At 43.7% G+C, this 19,205-nt stretch overlaps 1 protein-coding gene across 16 annotated transcripts in view; it reads left to right on the plus strand.

The window, feature by feature from the left end:
- Nucleotides 1–19,205, plus strand: part of mpdz (multiple PDZ domain crumbs cell polarity complex component) — a 420,746-nt gene that overhangs the window by 204,869 nt on the left and 196,672 nt on the right. For all 16 annotated transcript variants that reach the window (XM_078570536.1, XM_078570535.1, XM_078570542.1 and 13 more), the window contains one exon: nucleotides 877–1,003. In XM_078570536.1, coding sequence (XP_078426662.1) covers nucleotides 877–1,003 — 127 coding nt within the window. The remainder of the gene's footprint in view (nucleotides 1–876; nucleotides 1,004–19,205) is intronic.

Genomic DNA, 19,205 nt, shown 5'->3' on the forward strand with positions numbered 1-19,205 from the left:
CAATGTGGCCTGACTCGATGTGTTTTGTTTTGAGGCTGGGCTTTCATTCACAGTATTTGTGTCTGTGGAGGTTTTGGGGTTCTTCCATCACATTTTATACAGTCCAGTTGCAGGGGATTCTGATGCCACAGGCTGCATCTAGACTACCGCATACATTTCTAGTCACCGCATTATAGTAAATATATGGTTGCACTCGAGAGGGTATAGGGAAAATTTACAAAGATGTTGCCTGGGCTGGAGAATTTTAGTTATGAGGAAGGATTGGATATGCTGGGGTTGTTTTCTTTGGAACAGAGAAGGCCGAAGGTAGACATGTTAAGTGTATAAAATTATATGGGATCTAGATAAAGTGTATAGAAAGGCCCTTCTTCCTTTGATTAAGAGTCTATAACCAAAGGGCATAGATGTAGGGTAAGAAGTAGGAGGTTTAGAGGGTACAAGTGAAAATTTTTCACCTAGAGACTGGTAGGGACCTGGAACTCACTGCCTGAAAGGGTGGTAGAGGCAGAAATGCAGTAACATTTAAAAAGCACTTGGCTATGCACTTAAGTGCCGTAATCTACAAAGCAAAACCAAAATCTTGAACAGCTGGATGGCTGCTTGTCGGCCTTTTGCCTCCTCCTTTGCATTATTTCTACTGAATCATAGAAACTTAAAGCAATCTAAGTATATTCACACTGGCAAAGGGAATAATTGTTCTAAAGCCCCTCAGTACCTTACAAGGATGCAAAATATTGTAGTACATGCTTTGAGTGGGAGCAGAGTGAAACTACTTTTTGGAGTGCTCCAGCTTTCTTCTTCCAGCATGAAAGCATTTAAACTGTTATGGAACGGCGTACTTTTCAATATTAAAAAAAATTATTTTACACTTTTAAGGATGCACAGGAAAATTCATTGGGTGATGACAACCTATCCGCCACTGATGAGAGTGACTGGAAACAGATGTCCTTAGCCAGAGGATTTGAGAAAAGCATTTCCATCGCAAAAGGCAATGCTAGCCTTGGTATGTGTTCAGTATAGGTTTGTTAAATATGCTGCTAAAAATAATTTTTCTCATGATTACGCTTTTAAGTCGTTTTTGTTTGTTATATAGTCTTCCTGCCTAATATAGTTTCAATGAATAATGCTGTAAAAATTTTTCTGTGAACTCATGGACTTTATAGTTTTAGCAGTCTCTGAGTTTTCTCATTGCAGACTCGGGAGTAGCAATATCTTGTAGATGTCAAGTATCATAAGATCCAAGATATAGACCACATTTCCAATGAGACACGTCAGCCCACGACCTGGGCCTTCTCTCACTGTACAGCTGTTGGTTTACTAACACTTGTGATTTTGCTCTTGAATGGCTGTCATCTGTCAATATCCTTCTAAAACTAACGCTCCTAGTTCTAAAGTTGATTACATAAAATTGCAGACTCAAGTGGTTTACTTTCAGAAATTTTTTTTGAGGAACCACATTTTTAAAAAATGTATCCATTAGGGGACATTTTAAAAATTCTTTCATAGAATGTGGGCATCGCTGGAAAGGCCAGCATTTGTTGCCCATCTGTAATTGCCCTTGAAAGGTGCTGGTGTGTGGTGTGCCATCTTCTTGAACCGCTGCAGTTCATCTCGTGCTGCACTGACAGAAAGGGAGTTCCAGGATTTTGAAGTGACCATAAAGGAACGGCAATATAGTTCCAAGTCAGATAACTTAATGAATGTATCCACAGAAGAGCATTAAACAGGAAATTATTGGAGCTTGTAACAGAGGCAATGTGATAGTTGTGGGGGACTTTGTTGGTCCAGTCTACATGAAGATTAAATTATCAAAGGTGGTCTGGAAGATGAGTTTATAGAATTCTTTTGTGACAGTTTCCCGGAGCAATATGTTGTTGAACCAACTAGAGATAAAGCAATTTTAGATCTGCTATTGTGCAATGAGGCAGGGTTAATTAGTAATGTCATAGTAAAAGATCCACTGGGAAATGGTGATCATAATACATAAGAAATAGGAGCAGGAGTAGACCACACAGTCCATTGAACCTGCTTCACTGTTCAATATGATCATGGATGACCTTTGGATTCAACTCCATTTCCCACCGGCTCCCCATACCCTTTAATTCCCTGAGACCAAAAACCTGTCTATCCCAACTCCAAATGTATTCAACAGTGGAGCATCCACAACCCTCTGGCATAGAGAATTACAAAGATTCACAACCTTTTGAGTGAAGAAATTTCTCCTCGTCTCAGTCCGAAATGATCAGCCCCTTTATCCTGAGACTGTGCCCCCGTATTTTAGATTACCTGACAAATAGGAACAATCTCTTGGCATCCACCCTATAAAGTCCCTTCAGAATTTATGTAGGTTTCAATGAGATCGCTCTCGTTCTTCTAAACTCCAGAGAATATAAGCCCAATTTACTCAGCGTCTTATCACAGGACAAACCCCTCATTCTAGGGACCAATTTAGTAAACCTTCCCTGTACCACCTCCAATGCAAGTATATCCCTTTCCTAAATGTGGAGGCCAAAACTGCACATAGTAGTCCAAATGTAGCCTCACCAAAACTCTGTACAACTGTAGCAAGACTTCTTTATTCTTGTACTCCAATCCCCTTGCAATAAAGGCCAACATGCGATTTCCCTCCCTAATTGCTTGCTGCACTTGCAAGCTTACTTTCTGCTTTCCTTGTACCAGCACACCCAAATATTTTTAAACATCAACACTTAGAAGTTTTTCACCTTTTTAAAAAAAATTCTTTTTTTTTATTCTTATGACCAAAGTGAAAAACTTCACATTTCCCTATATTATACTCCATCTGCCATCTTGTTGCCCACTCATTTAACCTGTCTATATCTCTTTGTAGCCTCTCTGTGTTCTCCCCACAGCTTACCATTCTACCTAGCTTGGTATCAGCAGCAAACTTAGATACATAACTCTGTCTCTTCATCTAAGTCATTAATATGGATTGTAAATAGCTGAGGCCCCAGCACTGATGTTACGACCACAGTTGATGTTATTGCTGAGCAAGCCAACCCCCAGAGTGAAGCCTGTCTCGGTGATCATAAACCTCTTTTTTTTGTTGTTGTGAAAACGAGGAGGAAGAGCTACTGACCTTAAAAGCATAGAACTGCAGTAACACCTTTAGAATTTTTTAAAAATCAAAAGATTTATTAAAATGGAAAAAAAAACTTGAGCACACAAGATAAAAGTTACACGGTTAAAACAGTTTCACAGAGCAACCCCCAAAAAATACACTTGGTCAAAAGTACAGAATTAAACTACCTTTATGACAACAACCCCTTATAGATTTTTAACCATAAAAATCCAGTCATTATTACCCAAGTCAAGGAATTGTTGTCACTTTATTAAAGGTACACCTCTTAACTTCTCAGACATTTCCACTCTGATGTGGAATTCCAAAGGGAGGTTTAACACTGAGTGGCTGCTTCCAATTCAAAACTTTCTCAGCAGCTCACATACCAAAAAAGCTGGCCACAGCAACTCTCAATAGTTAAACGTCCCTTTCCTTAAATACCCTTTCCCCATTTCACCTCGGGTTCCATTGTCCTCAAACATCTCTTTGAAACTCAACTTCTCCAAGTATAAAAATCTTTCATGTTTTCTTTTTTGCCTCTACTTTTGAGTCAATAAATTTAATATACCTTCCCCTGTTTACTCATGGAACCTCTGTAAGATGCACATGTTCCTTGAAATCCACTGAACTCTTTTGAAATTCAACAGCTGAAAAAGTCAATTTCCCAATTTACCTCAAAATGCAAATTTCTGACCCGACCTATTTACTTGTAACTCAAACCCACCACAACCTCTCATTACAAATGCACAAGCCTAACAACTTTCATCTCTTACACCTTACAGACAACCTGTCGCTAGTAACCTGCACCCCCCCCCCCCCCCCCCACCACCACCGTTTAATTAACCCTGGATACACACACATACATAGCTCCACAGCTTTCTACACAGACAACATAATCACAAAAATATAATGGTATACATCATCTCACATCACACTGATCCTTGCAGCACTCCACTATTCATTGCCTGCCAACTTGATAAAGCCTCGTTTATGCCCACTCTCTGTTTTCTATCCGTTAACCAATCCTCTATCCATGCTAACATATTACCCCCAACTCCATGAGCCCTTATTTTGCCTATTAAACTTTTGTGCAGCACCCCATCAAGTGCCTTTTGGAAATCCAGATATGCTGTATCTACTGGTTCCCCTTTATCTACCCTATTAGTTACATCTTCAAAAAACTAATACATTTCTCAAGCGGAATTTCCTTTTAGCAAAACCATGTTGACTTGTTCTAATTGTACTATGCTTTTTTAAAGTGCATTGTTAAGACTTCCTTAATAATAGATTCCAACATTTTCCCAACAACTAATATTATGCAAACTGGCCTGTAGTTCACTGCTTTCTCTCTCCCTCTTTTCTGGAAAAGCACTGTAACATTTACTAACTTCCAATCCAGTGGGACCATTCCTTTAGCTAAGAAATTTTGGAAAATCATAGCCAGCACATCCACTATCTTTGCAACTATACATTTTAGAACCCTAGGGTGTACGCCATCAGGTCCTGGGGATTTGTCAGGTTTTAGTCCCTTAAATTTCCCCTTTACTTTATATCTGCTGATATAAATTTTCATAATTTCTTCACTTTTTAGCCCATATGTTATCGCCTGTTTCTGGTATGGAATTTGTGTCTTCTGCTGTGAAAACAGACACAAAATATTTGTTCAATGCCCTTGACATTTTCTTGTTCCCCATCGTAATTTCTCTTGTCTCTCCTAAGGGACCAACATTTACTTTAGATACTCCCTTCTTATGTACTTATAAAAGCTCTTACAATCTGTTTTTATGGGCAGAATTTTCCATAAATGAGACTAAGTGCGGTGGCGGGCGGTTTTGGCAGTGCCCAACGCGCTGTCCGAAATGGTGGAGACGCGCACCTGAGTCTGTGCTTGGAACCTCATTAATTATGAAAAGGCACATATCGGCTCGAATCACCTGGCGGGGAGTTGATTCCTGCGGCTTCCGTCAACTGGTGGATTCAAAGGTCCAGGCACCTTATTTAAAGGCCAGTCCAACACACAATGTGATGCTCTCCAGCCCACCAGAGATGTCAGGCAGCCAGAAGAGGAAGGCCAAGAGCTTCAAGAAGAAGGCAGCACCCTGCTTCACACACCAGGCCCTCCAGGTCTTAATCAGAGAGATGCAGGCGCAAAGGCATACACTCTATCCCAGGGATGGCTGCAGGAAGCGCAGCAGCTTCACTTCTCTGGCCTGGGAGGCTGTCACAGAGCAGGCCAGCATGGTTGGCAACCGTCCCCGAAATGCCACCCAGTGCAGGAAGAGGATGGATGATTTCATCTGCTCCGGCAGGGTAAGTCATTCTTTAACACTCCAATATTAAAATTTCATCATGGTGTCATGCACTCAAATGGCTACTCTCTTCAGGGATCTCACACAACCGTTAGTGGGGCACACATATCAACACTCATTCTTTCACTGAGACTTTCACAGCACCACCATCCCATCTATCATGTTGCTCGCACTCCATCCTCTGGGATCTCTGGGGATGGTTCACCACACACACAGGGAACATACATCTCACCCAACCTCTGCTCCATCCCTTCTCTTCACATGCCTTTCTTCTTCATACAGGCCAAGCTGGTGCACAACAGGCACAAGAGAGCGCAGACTGGGGGAGGGACGGCTGACATCATTGTCCTCACTGAGTTTGAGGAGGCTGCAGGCAAACTGGCTGGGGCGGACAGGGATCGCTCTGTGGGGCAGAGGAGATGGACCTCTTCTGCCAACCCAGTATGGACTACAGCTCCATCACTTCATTAAATCCTGACATTCACAGTGAGTCACATGCAGTCTTATCTAGCTCATGCTCATTGGGTGAAACTCTATTTTCTATTTCCTAGGTACCAGCAAATCAAGGCCCCAAGCCAGCCCAGCACCACCAGTGCGAGCCCACAGGATTCATCCGAGGAGGAAGCTCCAGAAGAACCATCACAGCACTCTTGCACCCTCCACCGGCTCAGAGAAAATCATGTCGGTGGGGCACAGCTGTAGATTAGGCTCAGGCTCGCTTTCTGGGAACACCTCACCGACATGTCCCTGCAGCAGTTGGAGGCAGGGAAAGCCAAGTCTCCGGCACTCGGAGCGGTGCTGGAGATCAGCCATTTGCTCAGTCCAAGCCAGATGATGAGCCTCTGGAAGCGGCTGCAAAATCTATGCTGGAGATGCAACGACAGTCGGTGGAACATAAAGCAGAGATTCGGAAGTCACTCAGCAGACGAGCGAATGATGGAGGAGTCCATCTGCGTTCTGCCTGATGTCGTGGTTCCGACATGCGAGCGCTTCGGGATCATCATGGGTGGTCTGGCAACCAACATGGAGACCTTGGTCCAGCAATTCTTGTTGGATTTGCACTCTGCCCTACACTCTATGGCCATACATCTTGGTGGGCACCATCAGGGTGTAGGCGGCATGGGGTTGTGGCACCTTGATCCCCCTCCATGTGCACCATCTCCTGCAGAAATTAGGGCGGGGCTGGCGGGCATCCACAGGGACAATGACTGTTAGCCGGACACCCTGGCAGCCTCTTCTCAGGGCACTCCAAGCATGTGCAGCTGCTCACAGCCCCCTCTGCCTGTGACCCCATCCACTCCAACTTCCCCAGCCGCCGAGGGCACTTCTGCCCCTGAGCAGGTGACCCTTATCTGGCCGGGGCCTTCCAGGCCATTGGCCACCAGAGGACGTCTGCCAAGGTCATCACAGACATCAGGTCGTAGCAGTCAGCAGGCTGCCTCCACCTCTGCTGCGGATGTCACGGCTGCACCCAGGCATAGTGCAAGATTTAGGAGATGTCACTTTTGGGTCATGGGTGTGCTATACATGTAAAGAAATTGCACTTTTATTCATACATGCGATGGTTATGTGAGTGTTCATGTCAATTGAAGGCGTTGTGATTTTGTTCTTTGGAATCTTCTTATCTCGAGGTTTAGCCCTGCTCCCACTCAATGATAATGCCCCACAGTGAGATTCACATTCTTGTGATGTCAACCTCAGTTGAACTAGTATCTGCACCCCTTGTGCGATGTCATGTGTTTAAATCTTTATTGGGCATGTGTGATATAAGCATTTCTAACCCTTCTTCCTCTAATATGACACAACTGATGGTAAATGCTGAGTGTTCAAATCCCAGAGGAAAACTTGAAACAACTGTCATAACCAATTTTTGCAATTTGTATGTTTTGAGATTCAGGCTTTGAATTCAGTAGTAATAAGACCACCGCGTCTCAAGGGTTTTTTTTATAAAAAAATTAAACATTTATTAAAACAAGAAAGATTGTAAGCACATACATATGTCTACAGAATTACTACTATAATAACTACAAAAATCCACTAATTAACCTGACTCTCAATTACACCTCTGTTAAGGCAACAGTAAAACACACAGACTTAAACAGAGCCCTGGCAAAGCACATTCTGGGCAGTCGCATTGAAAATGAGTTTCCTTCAGCTCTAGGTCCTTGCAGAGAGTAGCTTGAGGCTTACAGGCTGGAGGCTTTAGATCTTAGAATCCCTCTTGTTTTTACCAGCAGCCTTCTTCATCCTCTGATGAGCTCTCATCCTCCTCCAGTTCATCATCTGGCATAGGGTCACCTCTTTGCATAGCCAGATTGTGAAGGGCGCAACGCACAGCGATGATGTGGGAAACCCTGTCAGGAATGCATTGCAGTGAGCCTGAACAGTCCAAGAATCTGAAATGCTTTGTCAGAAGCCCTATGGTCTGCTGTATAAGGGAGCGTGTGGAGCTGTGAGCAGTGTTGTACCTCTCCTCAGAATGACTCTGAGGGCAACACACTGGTGTCATCAGCCAGTGTTTCTGTGGGTACCCCTTATCCTCAAGCAGCTACCCCTGCAGAAGTAATGGCCCCTTGAAAATCTCAGGCACCTGAGAGTGACTCAGGATGAAGGATTCCTGGCAACTCGCAGGTTACTGTGCACAAACTTGCAGTATGTGCTTCCAGTGATCACACACCAGTTGTACAATTGATGGAATGATAGCCCTTGTGGTTTATATATGTTAGGGCCTGCTGCCATGGAGTCTGCATAGCCTCATGGGTGCAGTCTATTACATTCTGCACTCTTGGGAAACCTGAAATGGCAGTGAAGCCAATGAATCTTGCATTCTGGCTATCTTTGCCAGAGCAAACCTGACATAATTATCTGTGACCGCCTTTATGCATTGATGTGTTGCAGACTGAGAGTTGCCACGTAAGTCGTCTGTTGATCCATGGAAAGAACCAGAGGCCAAGAAATTGAGTCCAGCGGTCACCTCCATAGCCACTGGTAGGGGACACCCTCCACTTCCACATGGCGTATGTGATGCACTAGATCTCAGGACCCAAGCGCAGACGTGCACAGCATTGCCCCTCACACACTTGTAAATAAGAGACTCCTGGACGATAATCCTTAGGTCGGCCCCGTTATCTGGGTGTCTTCACCTAACCCTCCTATTCGTGCTGTGGTTCTGCTTGACCATGCCCCTCCTGCTGGAGCTGTGTGCAGAATCGCCTCTCCCCCCTTTGCCTCTTCCATTGCATTAGGACCTAACGAAGGCAGCATTGAGCCCAGGAACCATACCTGCTTTTGCCTTCTCGCTGAAAGGAAACATTGACGACATTAATGATTCAAGGGGAAAGAAAGTGAAGTTCAGAAGATGACATGTTTGGAGACTGTAAGGGTCCATAGCTTTTCCTGCCTTTCTTGCATGGTAGCTGATGTGGCCTTCTCCCTGGGACACTAGCACACACATTGAGGTGACCAAGATGGCATCTCAGATATGTAACATCTTGAGCCCTGCGCGGGATGCTAAAGTTTAATGGAGATGAGGTGACCCAACCTAGCTCTGTGCTCCAATCTCTGATGTGCCATTTTAATGACCAATCAGTTGCTCATGGTCAATGAGTGGTTGTCCTTTGGCCTATTAGGAGTGTCAAATCTGATGAACATGTTTCAGGCCTTCATTGATGGAAAGCCATATATGATACTGCTGTGCCTCTATAGCCTGCATTCAAAAATTCTACATTCCTATCTGTTACTCTTGAGATGTAGTGACTGTGATGTGTAACTACCATGTTCTGAGTAGCCCTTTAACAGTGCTAATGAAGCCATTGGCTTTAAGTGGCTTTTATCGCAAGGAGGTATTCCTCCTTTCTTTCTAAGCAGACTCCTGCTCGCTCTTGTGGCAACAAGATGTTGGAGGATGACCCCAGAAAGGCCCCCATCGTGTTCGCCCTTCCCTCTCGCTGCCATTCCACTGCCTTCCCTCCCCGTTACCCCCATCGTGTTCGTCAACCCGACCCTCACCTCACAGCCCAACCCCGGTTGAAGTGCTTGTCTCTGAAAGCGAAGGCCTGCGTGAGTACCAAATTATAGCCTCTAATTCCCAGTGGATCTTTTACTATGACATTATTAATTAACCCTGCTTCATTACATGATACCAGATCTAAAATAGCTTTATTCCATAGTTGTTGCAGTACGTACTACTACAAAAAACTGTCACAAAAACATTAGAGTCATAGAGTTATACAGCAAAGAAACAGGGCCTTTGGTCCATTGTGTCTGTGCCGGCCATCAAGCACCTATCTATTCTAATTCCATTTTCCAGCACTTGGCCCGTAGCCTTGTATGCTATGGCATCTCAAGTGCTCATCTAAATACTTCTTAAATGTTGTGAGGGTTCCTGCCTCTACCACCCCCTCAGGCAGCGTGTTCCAGATTCCAACCACCCTCTAGGTGAAAACATTTTTCCTCACTTCCCCTCTAAACCTCCTGCCCCTTACCTTAGATCTATGCTCCCTGGTTATTCCTTTGCTAAGGGGAAATGTTTCTTCCTATCTACCCTATCTATGCCCCTCATAATTTTGTATACCTCTATCAGCTTTTCCCCTCAGCTTTCTCTGCCCTAAGGAAAACAACCCTAGATTATCCAGCCTCTCTTCATAGATGAAATGCTCCAGCCCAGGCAACATCCTGGTGAATCTCCTCTGCACCCTCTCCAGTGTAACCACATCCTCCCTAAAGTGTGGCGACCAGAATTGCACACAGTACTCCAGCTGTGGCCTAACTAGCGTTTTATACAGCCCCAAAATAGCCTCCCTGCTCTTATATTCTATGCCTCGGCTAATAAAGGCAAGTATATGCCTTATTAATCACTTTATCTATCTGTGCTGCTGCCTTCTGGGACCTATGGACATGTATACCAAGGTCCCTCTGATCTTCTGTACTTCCTAGGGTCTTACCATTCATTGTGTATTCCCTTGCTGTGTTAGTCCTCCCAAAATGCATCACCTCACACTTCTATAAAACCATTTTCTGGACCATTTTTGCCAATTTGATTGTCCCAGTCCAGATGAAGATTAAAGCTCCCCACGATTATTACACTTCCTTTGTTACAGGCTCCAATAATTTATTAATTAATGCTCTGCCCAACTGTTAGAGGGCCTATAAACTACTACTGCCAGTGTTTTCTCACTCTTTGTGATGGAACAGAAGTTAACATTGTATGTTTTTATAAAAATATATTTTCGTTGCTATTTCTTAATTTTAAACTGTACCTTTTGGCCAAACAAAAACCATTAAAATGGCAGACAATAACTCACAGAGAGAGGGTCAATGAGTCAGAAGGACAAAAGAAACCACTTCGCAATTTCAGAAATGTCACACCTTGTTATTTCTGAAGAGCTGCTAACAGACCACCTAACAGATCAACTTCAAAGGGAGCTACGTCAAGGCAATTTATATTTGATAAACCAGGCCTGCCAGCAGAGTCAGAGAATCTGTGGAGACAATGACTTTCTAAACACCAGACCCTCAACAAATAGCACCTCTTTCAACTCATAATGACTGAGATGTTATCAGCCTGGAACACAGCCAATTTCCAGACATTGGATAAATGCCCTTCGTTGACGATATTTTGGAGAGGTAAGGTCATATGACCTAAGTCTCTGGTTTGTTGAACAGGTTAATATTGCCTTCCTGGGCTGCAAACCTAGTCTTCTGTTTTAACATCTGACTAGCAGGCCACACAGAAGGTGCTCTGGTGAGGTTGGAGACCTGGCCCCCATCTACCCTGCCTCTGCTCACGGTTCTGTACCATCACCTACAAACTGGTTCGCCTCTGCATCTAAAACAAAAATACCTGGAAAAACTCAGCAGGCCTGACAGCATCTGCGGAGAGGGATACAGTTAACGGTTCGAGTCCGAATGACTCTTCATCAGAACTAAGGAAAAATAGGAAAAATATTTTTCCTTAGTTCTGATGAAGAGTCATTTGGACTCGAAACATTAACTGTATCCCTCTCCGCAGATGCTGTCAGACCTCCTGAGTTTTTCCAGGTATTTTTGTTGTTCTAGATTTCCAGCATCCGCAGTATTTTGCTTTTAGCTTTCACCTCGGCATGCTTGTTTCATTTTGTGAAGTCGCCATCATCGGAAAAGTGAATTTTACACCACCGGTTTTCAGCCCGTCGACCTCTGTGAAGGAATTCCTCATGGGACTTTGATTCTGGACCCTGGACCTCACATGAATCAATATTTATTTTCTCTGTGGCCTCTGTACTGTGAAAGCTTATTTTCTCTATCCCTCCCTTTACTCTGTGTGCATGGAGGGGGATGTTGTGGATCCTCCTTTTCACAGTTTTTGAATATGTGCAATAAACAAATCTTTTGAGTTAATCTTTCCTTGAGTTTGCCGTGGGGTTACGAATAGGAATTAGATCACACATAAACTGAGGGGTTGGGAAATACGCCACTGCTTATTAAAAAGGAAATAAATCAAAACACCTTTTTGTTTACAGGCGGGTGTTCAGAGGAAAAATTAGTGCTGGTTTGAACGTACCCGGTCTCCTGTCAAATCTGGAAGCGATGCGTGGAGTCATTTTTTTTTTGTTGAAAAATTAGCAGGACAGTTAAAATGGCCATCAGATGTCTGGATGTTTCTAATTCAAGAGAGCTGTCAGAGCCCAAAAGATCTACTCCATGCTGCCTCCTGACGTACCCATGAATTATGAACAGACCAAGGCTGCCATCCTAAGCACCTGCAAGTTAGTCTCAGAGGCATATCGCCAGAAGTTCCGGAATGCTCACAAGAAACCCAGACAAACTTACGTTGAGTTTGAACGGCAGAAGCAAATTGCGTTTGACCGATGGGTACGGCCTTTAAAAATCCTGCACACCTTTGAGGGATTGCATGAGTTGATATTGTTAGAGGAGTTTAAAAACTGCTTACCCTTCAGCCTGAGGATGCACTTGGAGAAGCAGAAAATCCTTATAGCCCAGAATGTAGCCGTCACAGCAGATAGCCACGATCTCAGCCATAGGCCTGGACACTTGGGCAGACCCTTTCTAAACCATTCCCATGACCATTTGAAAGACAAGAAGAGTGACACAGATTGGAAAGGCCCTCCACCCAGAAAAGAAAACACAAATGAGGCTGCAAGAAGCTCTCCTGCAGCCCAAAAGGAGAACACACGGAGCCTGGTCTTCCCATTGTAATAAAAATAGGCCATTTCAGATTTGAGCGCTGGAATTTGTGAGGAAAGCCCTGGTGTCTAATAGGGCTCCACAGGAGTAGTCCCTCAATGGGTAGTGCAGCATAGCACAGGGTCCCTCGCTGCAGAAGCTTAACCCTTAGATGGCATGGCACTGTGTGTGTCTGAGCCGGGCAAACTCCCAGAGAGCTTTTGGAGTTTTGCTGTTTCAGGAACCCCATCCCAAAATGTGAGCAAATCTGTTGTACTTCTCTGGGACACAGGGGCCACCCAGCCCTTAATGTTGGAGGGAAACATAAACCTACCTACCCACCCCCCTCACCTCCTCGAGTCCTCCCTGAAGACCAAGGCACTGATCAGTGTAGTGGGAAAAGGATCTGTGTTTGCACCCCTCCATAGGATCCGCCTAGAGTGTGACCTTGTTTCAGGCTCTGTCACAGTAGAAATTGCCCCCGAACTACCAGCAGGAGGAATCGATTTCCTCTTTGGAAATTATTTCACTGGCAGTGAAATATTAGCTAGAGAGGGAAAAGAGGCCAACATCAGCCAGCAGAAATCTGCAGGAGTGCAGAATTGAAGAATGTTCTGAAGCCCTAAAGGGTTAAATAGAACCCACAAACAATGAGTGAGAGCTGCTTGAATTTAACAAGGCCAGAGCCAGGCCAGTAGAGTTGAAAGAGGTCCAGGAAGGGCCAATAAGTTTCAAAGCAGACTTACAGAATATCCCAGAATTGAACAGGGACCAGAGCAGTCCCAGAGCATGGAAAGCAATAGTGAGGGAAATCCCCCATGTGTTCGAAGAGCCTGAGGGAAAGCAAATTATTAAAACAGGAAAGAAAAAGGTTAAGGAATTGCGTGAAGTATAGCTGGCAGAAACCATATTTCCAAATTTAAATATGCACCAAGGGATCCCCTAAGTAGACGAGCAGATTGGTTTAGCTGACAGCTTTATAGCAAGTTTAAATAGGGACCAGGAAATTTCCCAAATTGACCCAGAAAGAGAGAGGGTGATGTTTCACTTAGTTGAAAAGCCACAGTAGGTACAGCGAGAGCTGGCCATCCACCAGAGGGCAGTGGTGTTCCAAAAGACAGCCTGGAGGAAGACTCATTTCCCAAAGCAATAGAGAAGACAAGGAACAGTAACCATAGATTGCAGGGAGACATAGGTGAAGTCCACTTTGAAACCTCTATTATCCAACTGACCAGCAGAGAGATTCCAACAGGATTGGACCATACTCGCCAACCTTAATGCAGAATCGTGAGGCAACCTGACATAGGTGTCTACTGCATTTAAAATGGCCTGTGACAAGCCATGTAGCTACATCACTGTGGATCTACCTGGTATGGATGTGGAAGAGACCTCTCCCAGAAGACAGTCTTTTTATCATCCAGGCCCAGAAAGACTGGCCCAGGTTTGGGAAAAGATTATTGCACCTGTTGCGTTCCAACCCATAGCGCCTAGCAACAGTAACAGAACACCCCAGTTGTGCTCACGGCCGAGCTGGACACTGAACCGGAATCCCCAAAGGAGGCCAAAATCCCATTAAAAACCCCCAACATCCTAACAGTCATCTTGATCACAGTGCCTGTGTTTGAACAACTGAATCCACATGTTACCAAGGAGAACAGAGAAGAGCTAAGCTGGACAAGAATGGCACGCCCTACGATCAACGGACCTTACACTCACCGAGTGAGATATCCAGCATTCCTTTACAGAAAGCCCAGAACAGCTTGACCATTATTAAGCTCCTGAATGCTAACCACCCTGTAAAACCCCCAGACTCTTTAGAAGATACATAATTAGGATTTGGACAAATCCTGAGTTCTGAAAACAAGGGCTTTGCTTATGCCTGATCCCCAACAAGAAGAATTCAGAACTCTAACCCCCAAATAGACTCCGCAATAAAGATAGATTTTGAATCTTTCCAGGTCACCTAAACTTTCCACATCCCAGGAGAGGACAATGTTCTTGCTGACGCCCTATCCCAGGTTTAAACTTCAAAAATGCAGTAGGGAACTGCCATTTCCCCTGCTAGCTGTGTGTGTGACTTTCCAGTGTGAATGAAAAAAATGAATGCCTCCTTCTTTCCTTCCTGCTTTACAAGACCATATAAAGGAAAATGAAATAGAATTCATATTTTATTTCGAGGACAGGAGGACTGTAACAGAACAGAACCTAACAGTATATATGTTTATAAAATATATCCTCACTGCTATTTCTTAATTTTAAACTGAACCTTTTTGGTGAATAAAGACCATTAAGATGGCTGACCCCAAACTTGCTCGCATTTTAGAACGGGTACAGGAACACTGTTTCTGAAAGGACAGAACTCCGAAAGCTGTTTGGGAGTTTGTCTGGCTTGGACACACATGTCTGAGAGTCACCAGAACAAAAGAAGCCAATTCGCAGTTTTGGAAATGTCACACCTCGTTATTTCTGAGGAGCTGCTAACAGACCACCTGGCGACTGCGCAGCCCAACTTCAAAGCAAACTGCATGAAAGCCATTTATATTTGATAAACCAGGCCTGCCAGCGGAGTCAGAGTATACGGGGACAATAACTTCCCAAACACCAGATCCTCAACAAATAGCACCTCTTTCAACTCATAATGGCTGAGATATTATCAGCCTGGAACACAAAGCCAATTTCCATACACTGGATAAATGTCCTTTGTCGAAGACATTGTGGAGAGGCAAGGTCCTATGACCTAAGACTCTGGCTTGTTGGACAGGTTAAAATTGACATCCTGGGCTGCAAGCCTAGTCTGCTGTTTTAACATCTGACTAGCAGGCCAAAGAAGGTGCTCTGGCCAGTTTAGACACCAGGCTCTCATCTTCACTGCCTCTGCTTGAAGTTCTGTACCATTGCCTACAAACTGATTCACCTCTGCATGCCTGTTTCACTTTGTGAATTTGTCACCATCAACTGTGCCACCTGCAAGAGACTTTCAGCTGTACTGACGGTTGGTAACAACATCCTCCAGGAAAATGATGGAAGGGGAGGGAGTCTTGCCCAGTAGTGAGGCCGAAGCAGGCCCGGGGAACTGTCACTCAGCCTTCCGCTAGACTGCACCCAGCTGCAGTCCGCATTCAAGACACGAGCCACTGCTGGGTAACTGGAGGGGCCTAATTTGGTCCCCTTTGATTTTAGTGATACTAAATTATCTTGAGTGAGGCGTGTGCTGTGTCTGTGCAATCATAACTCATTACAGGGTTGGCTATGCAGCCTCCATGGGGTGGGGGCGTGATTAGTGATGGGAGGGAGGGAGGAAGAGGGGTTGCTTGTTCAACTCTGATCCATAAACTACTCTGTCTTTGTCTTTGAGGAAAGTAAGAAGCAACTAATGTCTGTGCTTCTCCCAAGTAAGCTCAGGCAGGGCCAGTCCGACTGCCTTCCTGAAGCACATCCTGCTTTAATTTTACAATGGAAATGGTTGCTGGTGGGTACAGAGTAGACATTGACCATGATACTGTTGTGGAGTATCTAAAAGACACTCAACACAGTTGAATGTAGGTAGATTCAGCAATAGTTCTTTATTTAGTATAAGTGTGCACAGATGGGAAATGCTCTTTCGGAATGCCCTAAAAGGCAATTCAAAGTTACACAGTTTCTGTTGATTATATATAGCACCTTTTGGGGTATGTAATCATTAACTCACAATGTTCCTATCTTGCATGTCTAATTGTTGCATCCTTAATTACAAGTGAGTTACAACATAAACATGGAATGACCTGTTTATCACCTCTGCAATTCTGCAAGAATTTATAAAACAATCACAGAATGACCTGACCTTTAGCACGAAAAATGTTGACAGTTCATTCCAAGACATAAACTTTGCTTATATATTCTGATATTTTGCTGCTGTGCCTAGTCATCTGCCTATCTTGACCCTGAGGTCAAACTATCATTTTATTGCAATATAACTGAGACCATTCATCAATTTATTTTATCCTGACCCAAAGGTCACATTCCTTAGTTTATCATGGACTGACCCATAAGGTAATCATCAGCTTCCGGGCCTGGCCAAAAGGTCATATGCATTCTAGTTTTTTTTCTAAACTGCAAACACTTAAAACTTATGTCTGCAACTTGGTCAAGCCTGAGTAATCCCATGACACATTCTGATATGCTTCTTCAATACTAACTGTGAAGCAAGGTGGGAGATTTAATGTCTAGGGAGTTCAGGTTTCCTGGAGTTCCTGCAGAATTTAACAGGAGGGCTTAATTTTTTATATATATGTCAGTTTCCCAGCTGCAGCCAATTAGATTGAGTGACTGTCTATCTGTGGGGCAGGTAGGCAGTTAGGGAATGGAGTGGAAGTGAGTTGACGTTGTTGGGAGAGGTTTGGAAATTGGATGTTTGACATCTGGGGCAGAATTGTCCCAGATTTGCACTAAGTTCAGTCATGATGAGATAAAGGACGTTTTACCGGGTGGCCACAATGGCGGCTTTTCCCGCTGTATTGTCCCAAGCCCACCTCACTAATCATGCATTCCCGGGAAACACGCCAGGCAAAGCCAGCATTTGTTGTCCATCCACAATATTTTTTGTCCGTCTTCACACAGAAGATACAAGTTACATACCAGGAATGGAGAGTAACCTAGAGGTTAATAGAAGTGATGAAATTAAGGTAATTAATATCAACAAAGGAAAAGTACTGATGAAAGTCAAATCCCTAGGACCTGATGGCCTACATCCTACGGTTCTTGAAGAGATGGCTGCAGCGATAGTGGATGCGCTGACTATGATTTTCCAAAATTCCCTAAATTCTAGAATGATCCCAGCAGATTGGAAGTTTGTTCAAGAAAGGGGGGAGAGAGAAAACAGGGAACTAAGGGCCAGTTTGCCTAACATCAGTCACCAGGAAAGTGCTGAAATTTATTATTAAGGAAGTCATAACAGTGCACTTAGAAAATCATGGTATGATTAGAACATCGTATACTTGGATTTACAAATCGCATTCAATGAGGCACCACACAAAAGTTTAATACAGAAGATAGGAGTTCATGGAGTTGGGGGTGATATATTATCATGGATAAAGGATTGGTTAAACAGCAGGAAGCAGAGAGTGGGGATAAGTGAGGCATTTTCAAGTTGGCAGGCTGTGAGTAGTGGAGTGTTGCAAGAATCAGTGCTGTGGCCTCAGCTATTTACAATCTATATTAATGATTCATGAAGAGACAAAGTAATGTATCACGTTTGTTGGCGATACAAATCTAGGTGGAGTGCAAGCTGTGAGGAGGACACAAAAATGATGTGAAGCGTCAAAGACAGGTTAAATGAGTGGGCAACAAGGTGGCAGGTGGAGTATAATGTGGGGAACTGAAGTTATTCACTTTGGTTGTAAAATAGAAAAGCAGAATATTTTTTAAAAGGTGTGAAACTAATATATCTGGAATAATGACTTTCCTCCCCCTCCTCACAACTGCTCCCCATCAAATGTGCTGTCAGTGCTGGCTGACAAGGCAGCAACATGAATAATGATTACATTGGCGAGATACCAGAAGATAACCTGAGGGAAGAAAGAATTTGTTATGAAATAGAGAGAAGAGAAGTATTCCTTATTACTAAAAGCATGTAGAAAATATACTGAATTCACATCTTTGAATGTTAATATGCATGGATAAAGTGCCAAACCAGTATTTGACCTCTTAGATAAAATCAAAATACTGTGGATGCTAAAAATCTGCAATAAAAAACAGAAAGTGCTGGAGATATACCCCTTGCTAGAGTATTTCCAGCACTTTTTGTTTTTATTTCGGTATTTGATCTTGCTAAGCTACGGCTTTTTCCATTGAAAATCCATATTATGTCAAAATTACATAAATATGGTTTATAACCTATGTTTTGCTGCTATCTGCTGCCTGTAACTGCAACTCGGTTATTACTTCACTGATGTATTAAATCAGTTGCCAATACAGAAAATTAGTTTGAAAATGGTGGCAAAGGACATTGTTTCTTTTTCTTGTATCTGTTGCAGGAACTTTGGTTTAGAGGGATATTTAGTCATTAATCCACAGGTCCTTGAAGGTGGACAAGGTGGTCACGAAAGCATATGGAATGCTTTCCTTTATTGGGCGAGGTATTGAATACAAAAGCAGAGATGTAATGATGGAGCTGTATATAAAACGCTGGTTAGGCCACAGCTGGAATTTTGTGTACTGTTCTGGTCACCACATTACAGGAAGGACATAATTGCTCTGGAGAATGTGTAGAGGAGATTTACAAGAATGTTGCCAGGGCTTGAAAATTGCAGCTATGCGGAGAGATTAGATAGGCTAGGGTTGTTTTCCTTAGAACAGAGGAAGCTAAGGGGTGCCCTAATTGAGGTGTACAAAATTATGAGGGGCTGAGCTAGGGCAGACAGGAAAAACGTGTTCCCCCAACTGAGGGGTAAATTACCAGGGGGTATAGATTTAAGGTGATTGGTAGAAGGATTATGGGGGACGTGAGGAAAAGCTTTTTCACCCAGAGGGTGGTGGGCATCTGGAATTCACTGCCCAAGTTCATGGTTGAGGCTGAAACACTCAACTCACTTAAAAGGTTCCTGGACTTGCATCTGAAGTGCAGTAACCTGCAAGACTATGGAGCAGGTGCTGGAAAGTGGGATTAAAAAGAGCGA

Source organism: Cetorhinus maximus, chromosome 2, assembly GCF_964194155.1.
Source record: "Cetorhinus maximus chromosome 2, sCetMax3.hap1.1, whole genome shotgun sequence".
In the NCBI taxonomy this organism is placed as follows: domain Eukaryota; kingdom Metazoa; phylum Chordata; class Chondrichthyes; order Lamniformes; family Cetorhinidae; genus Cetorhinus; species Cetorhinus maximus.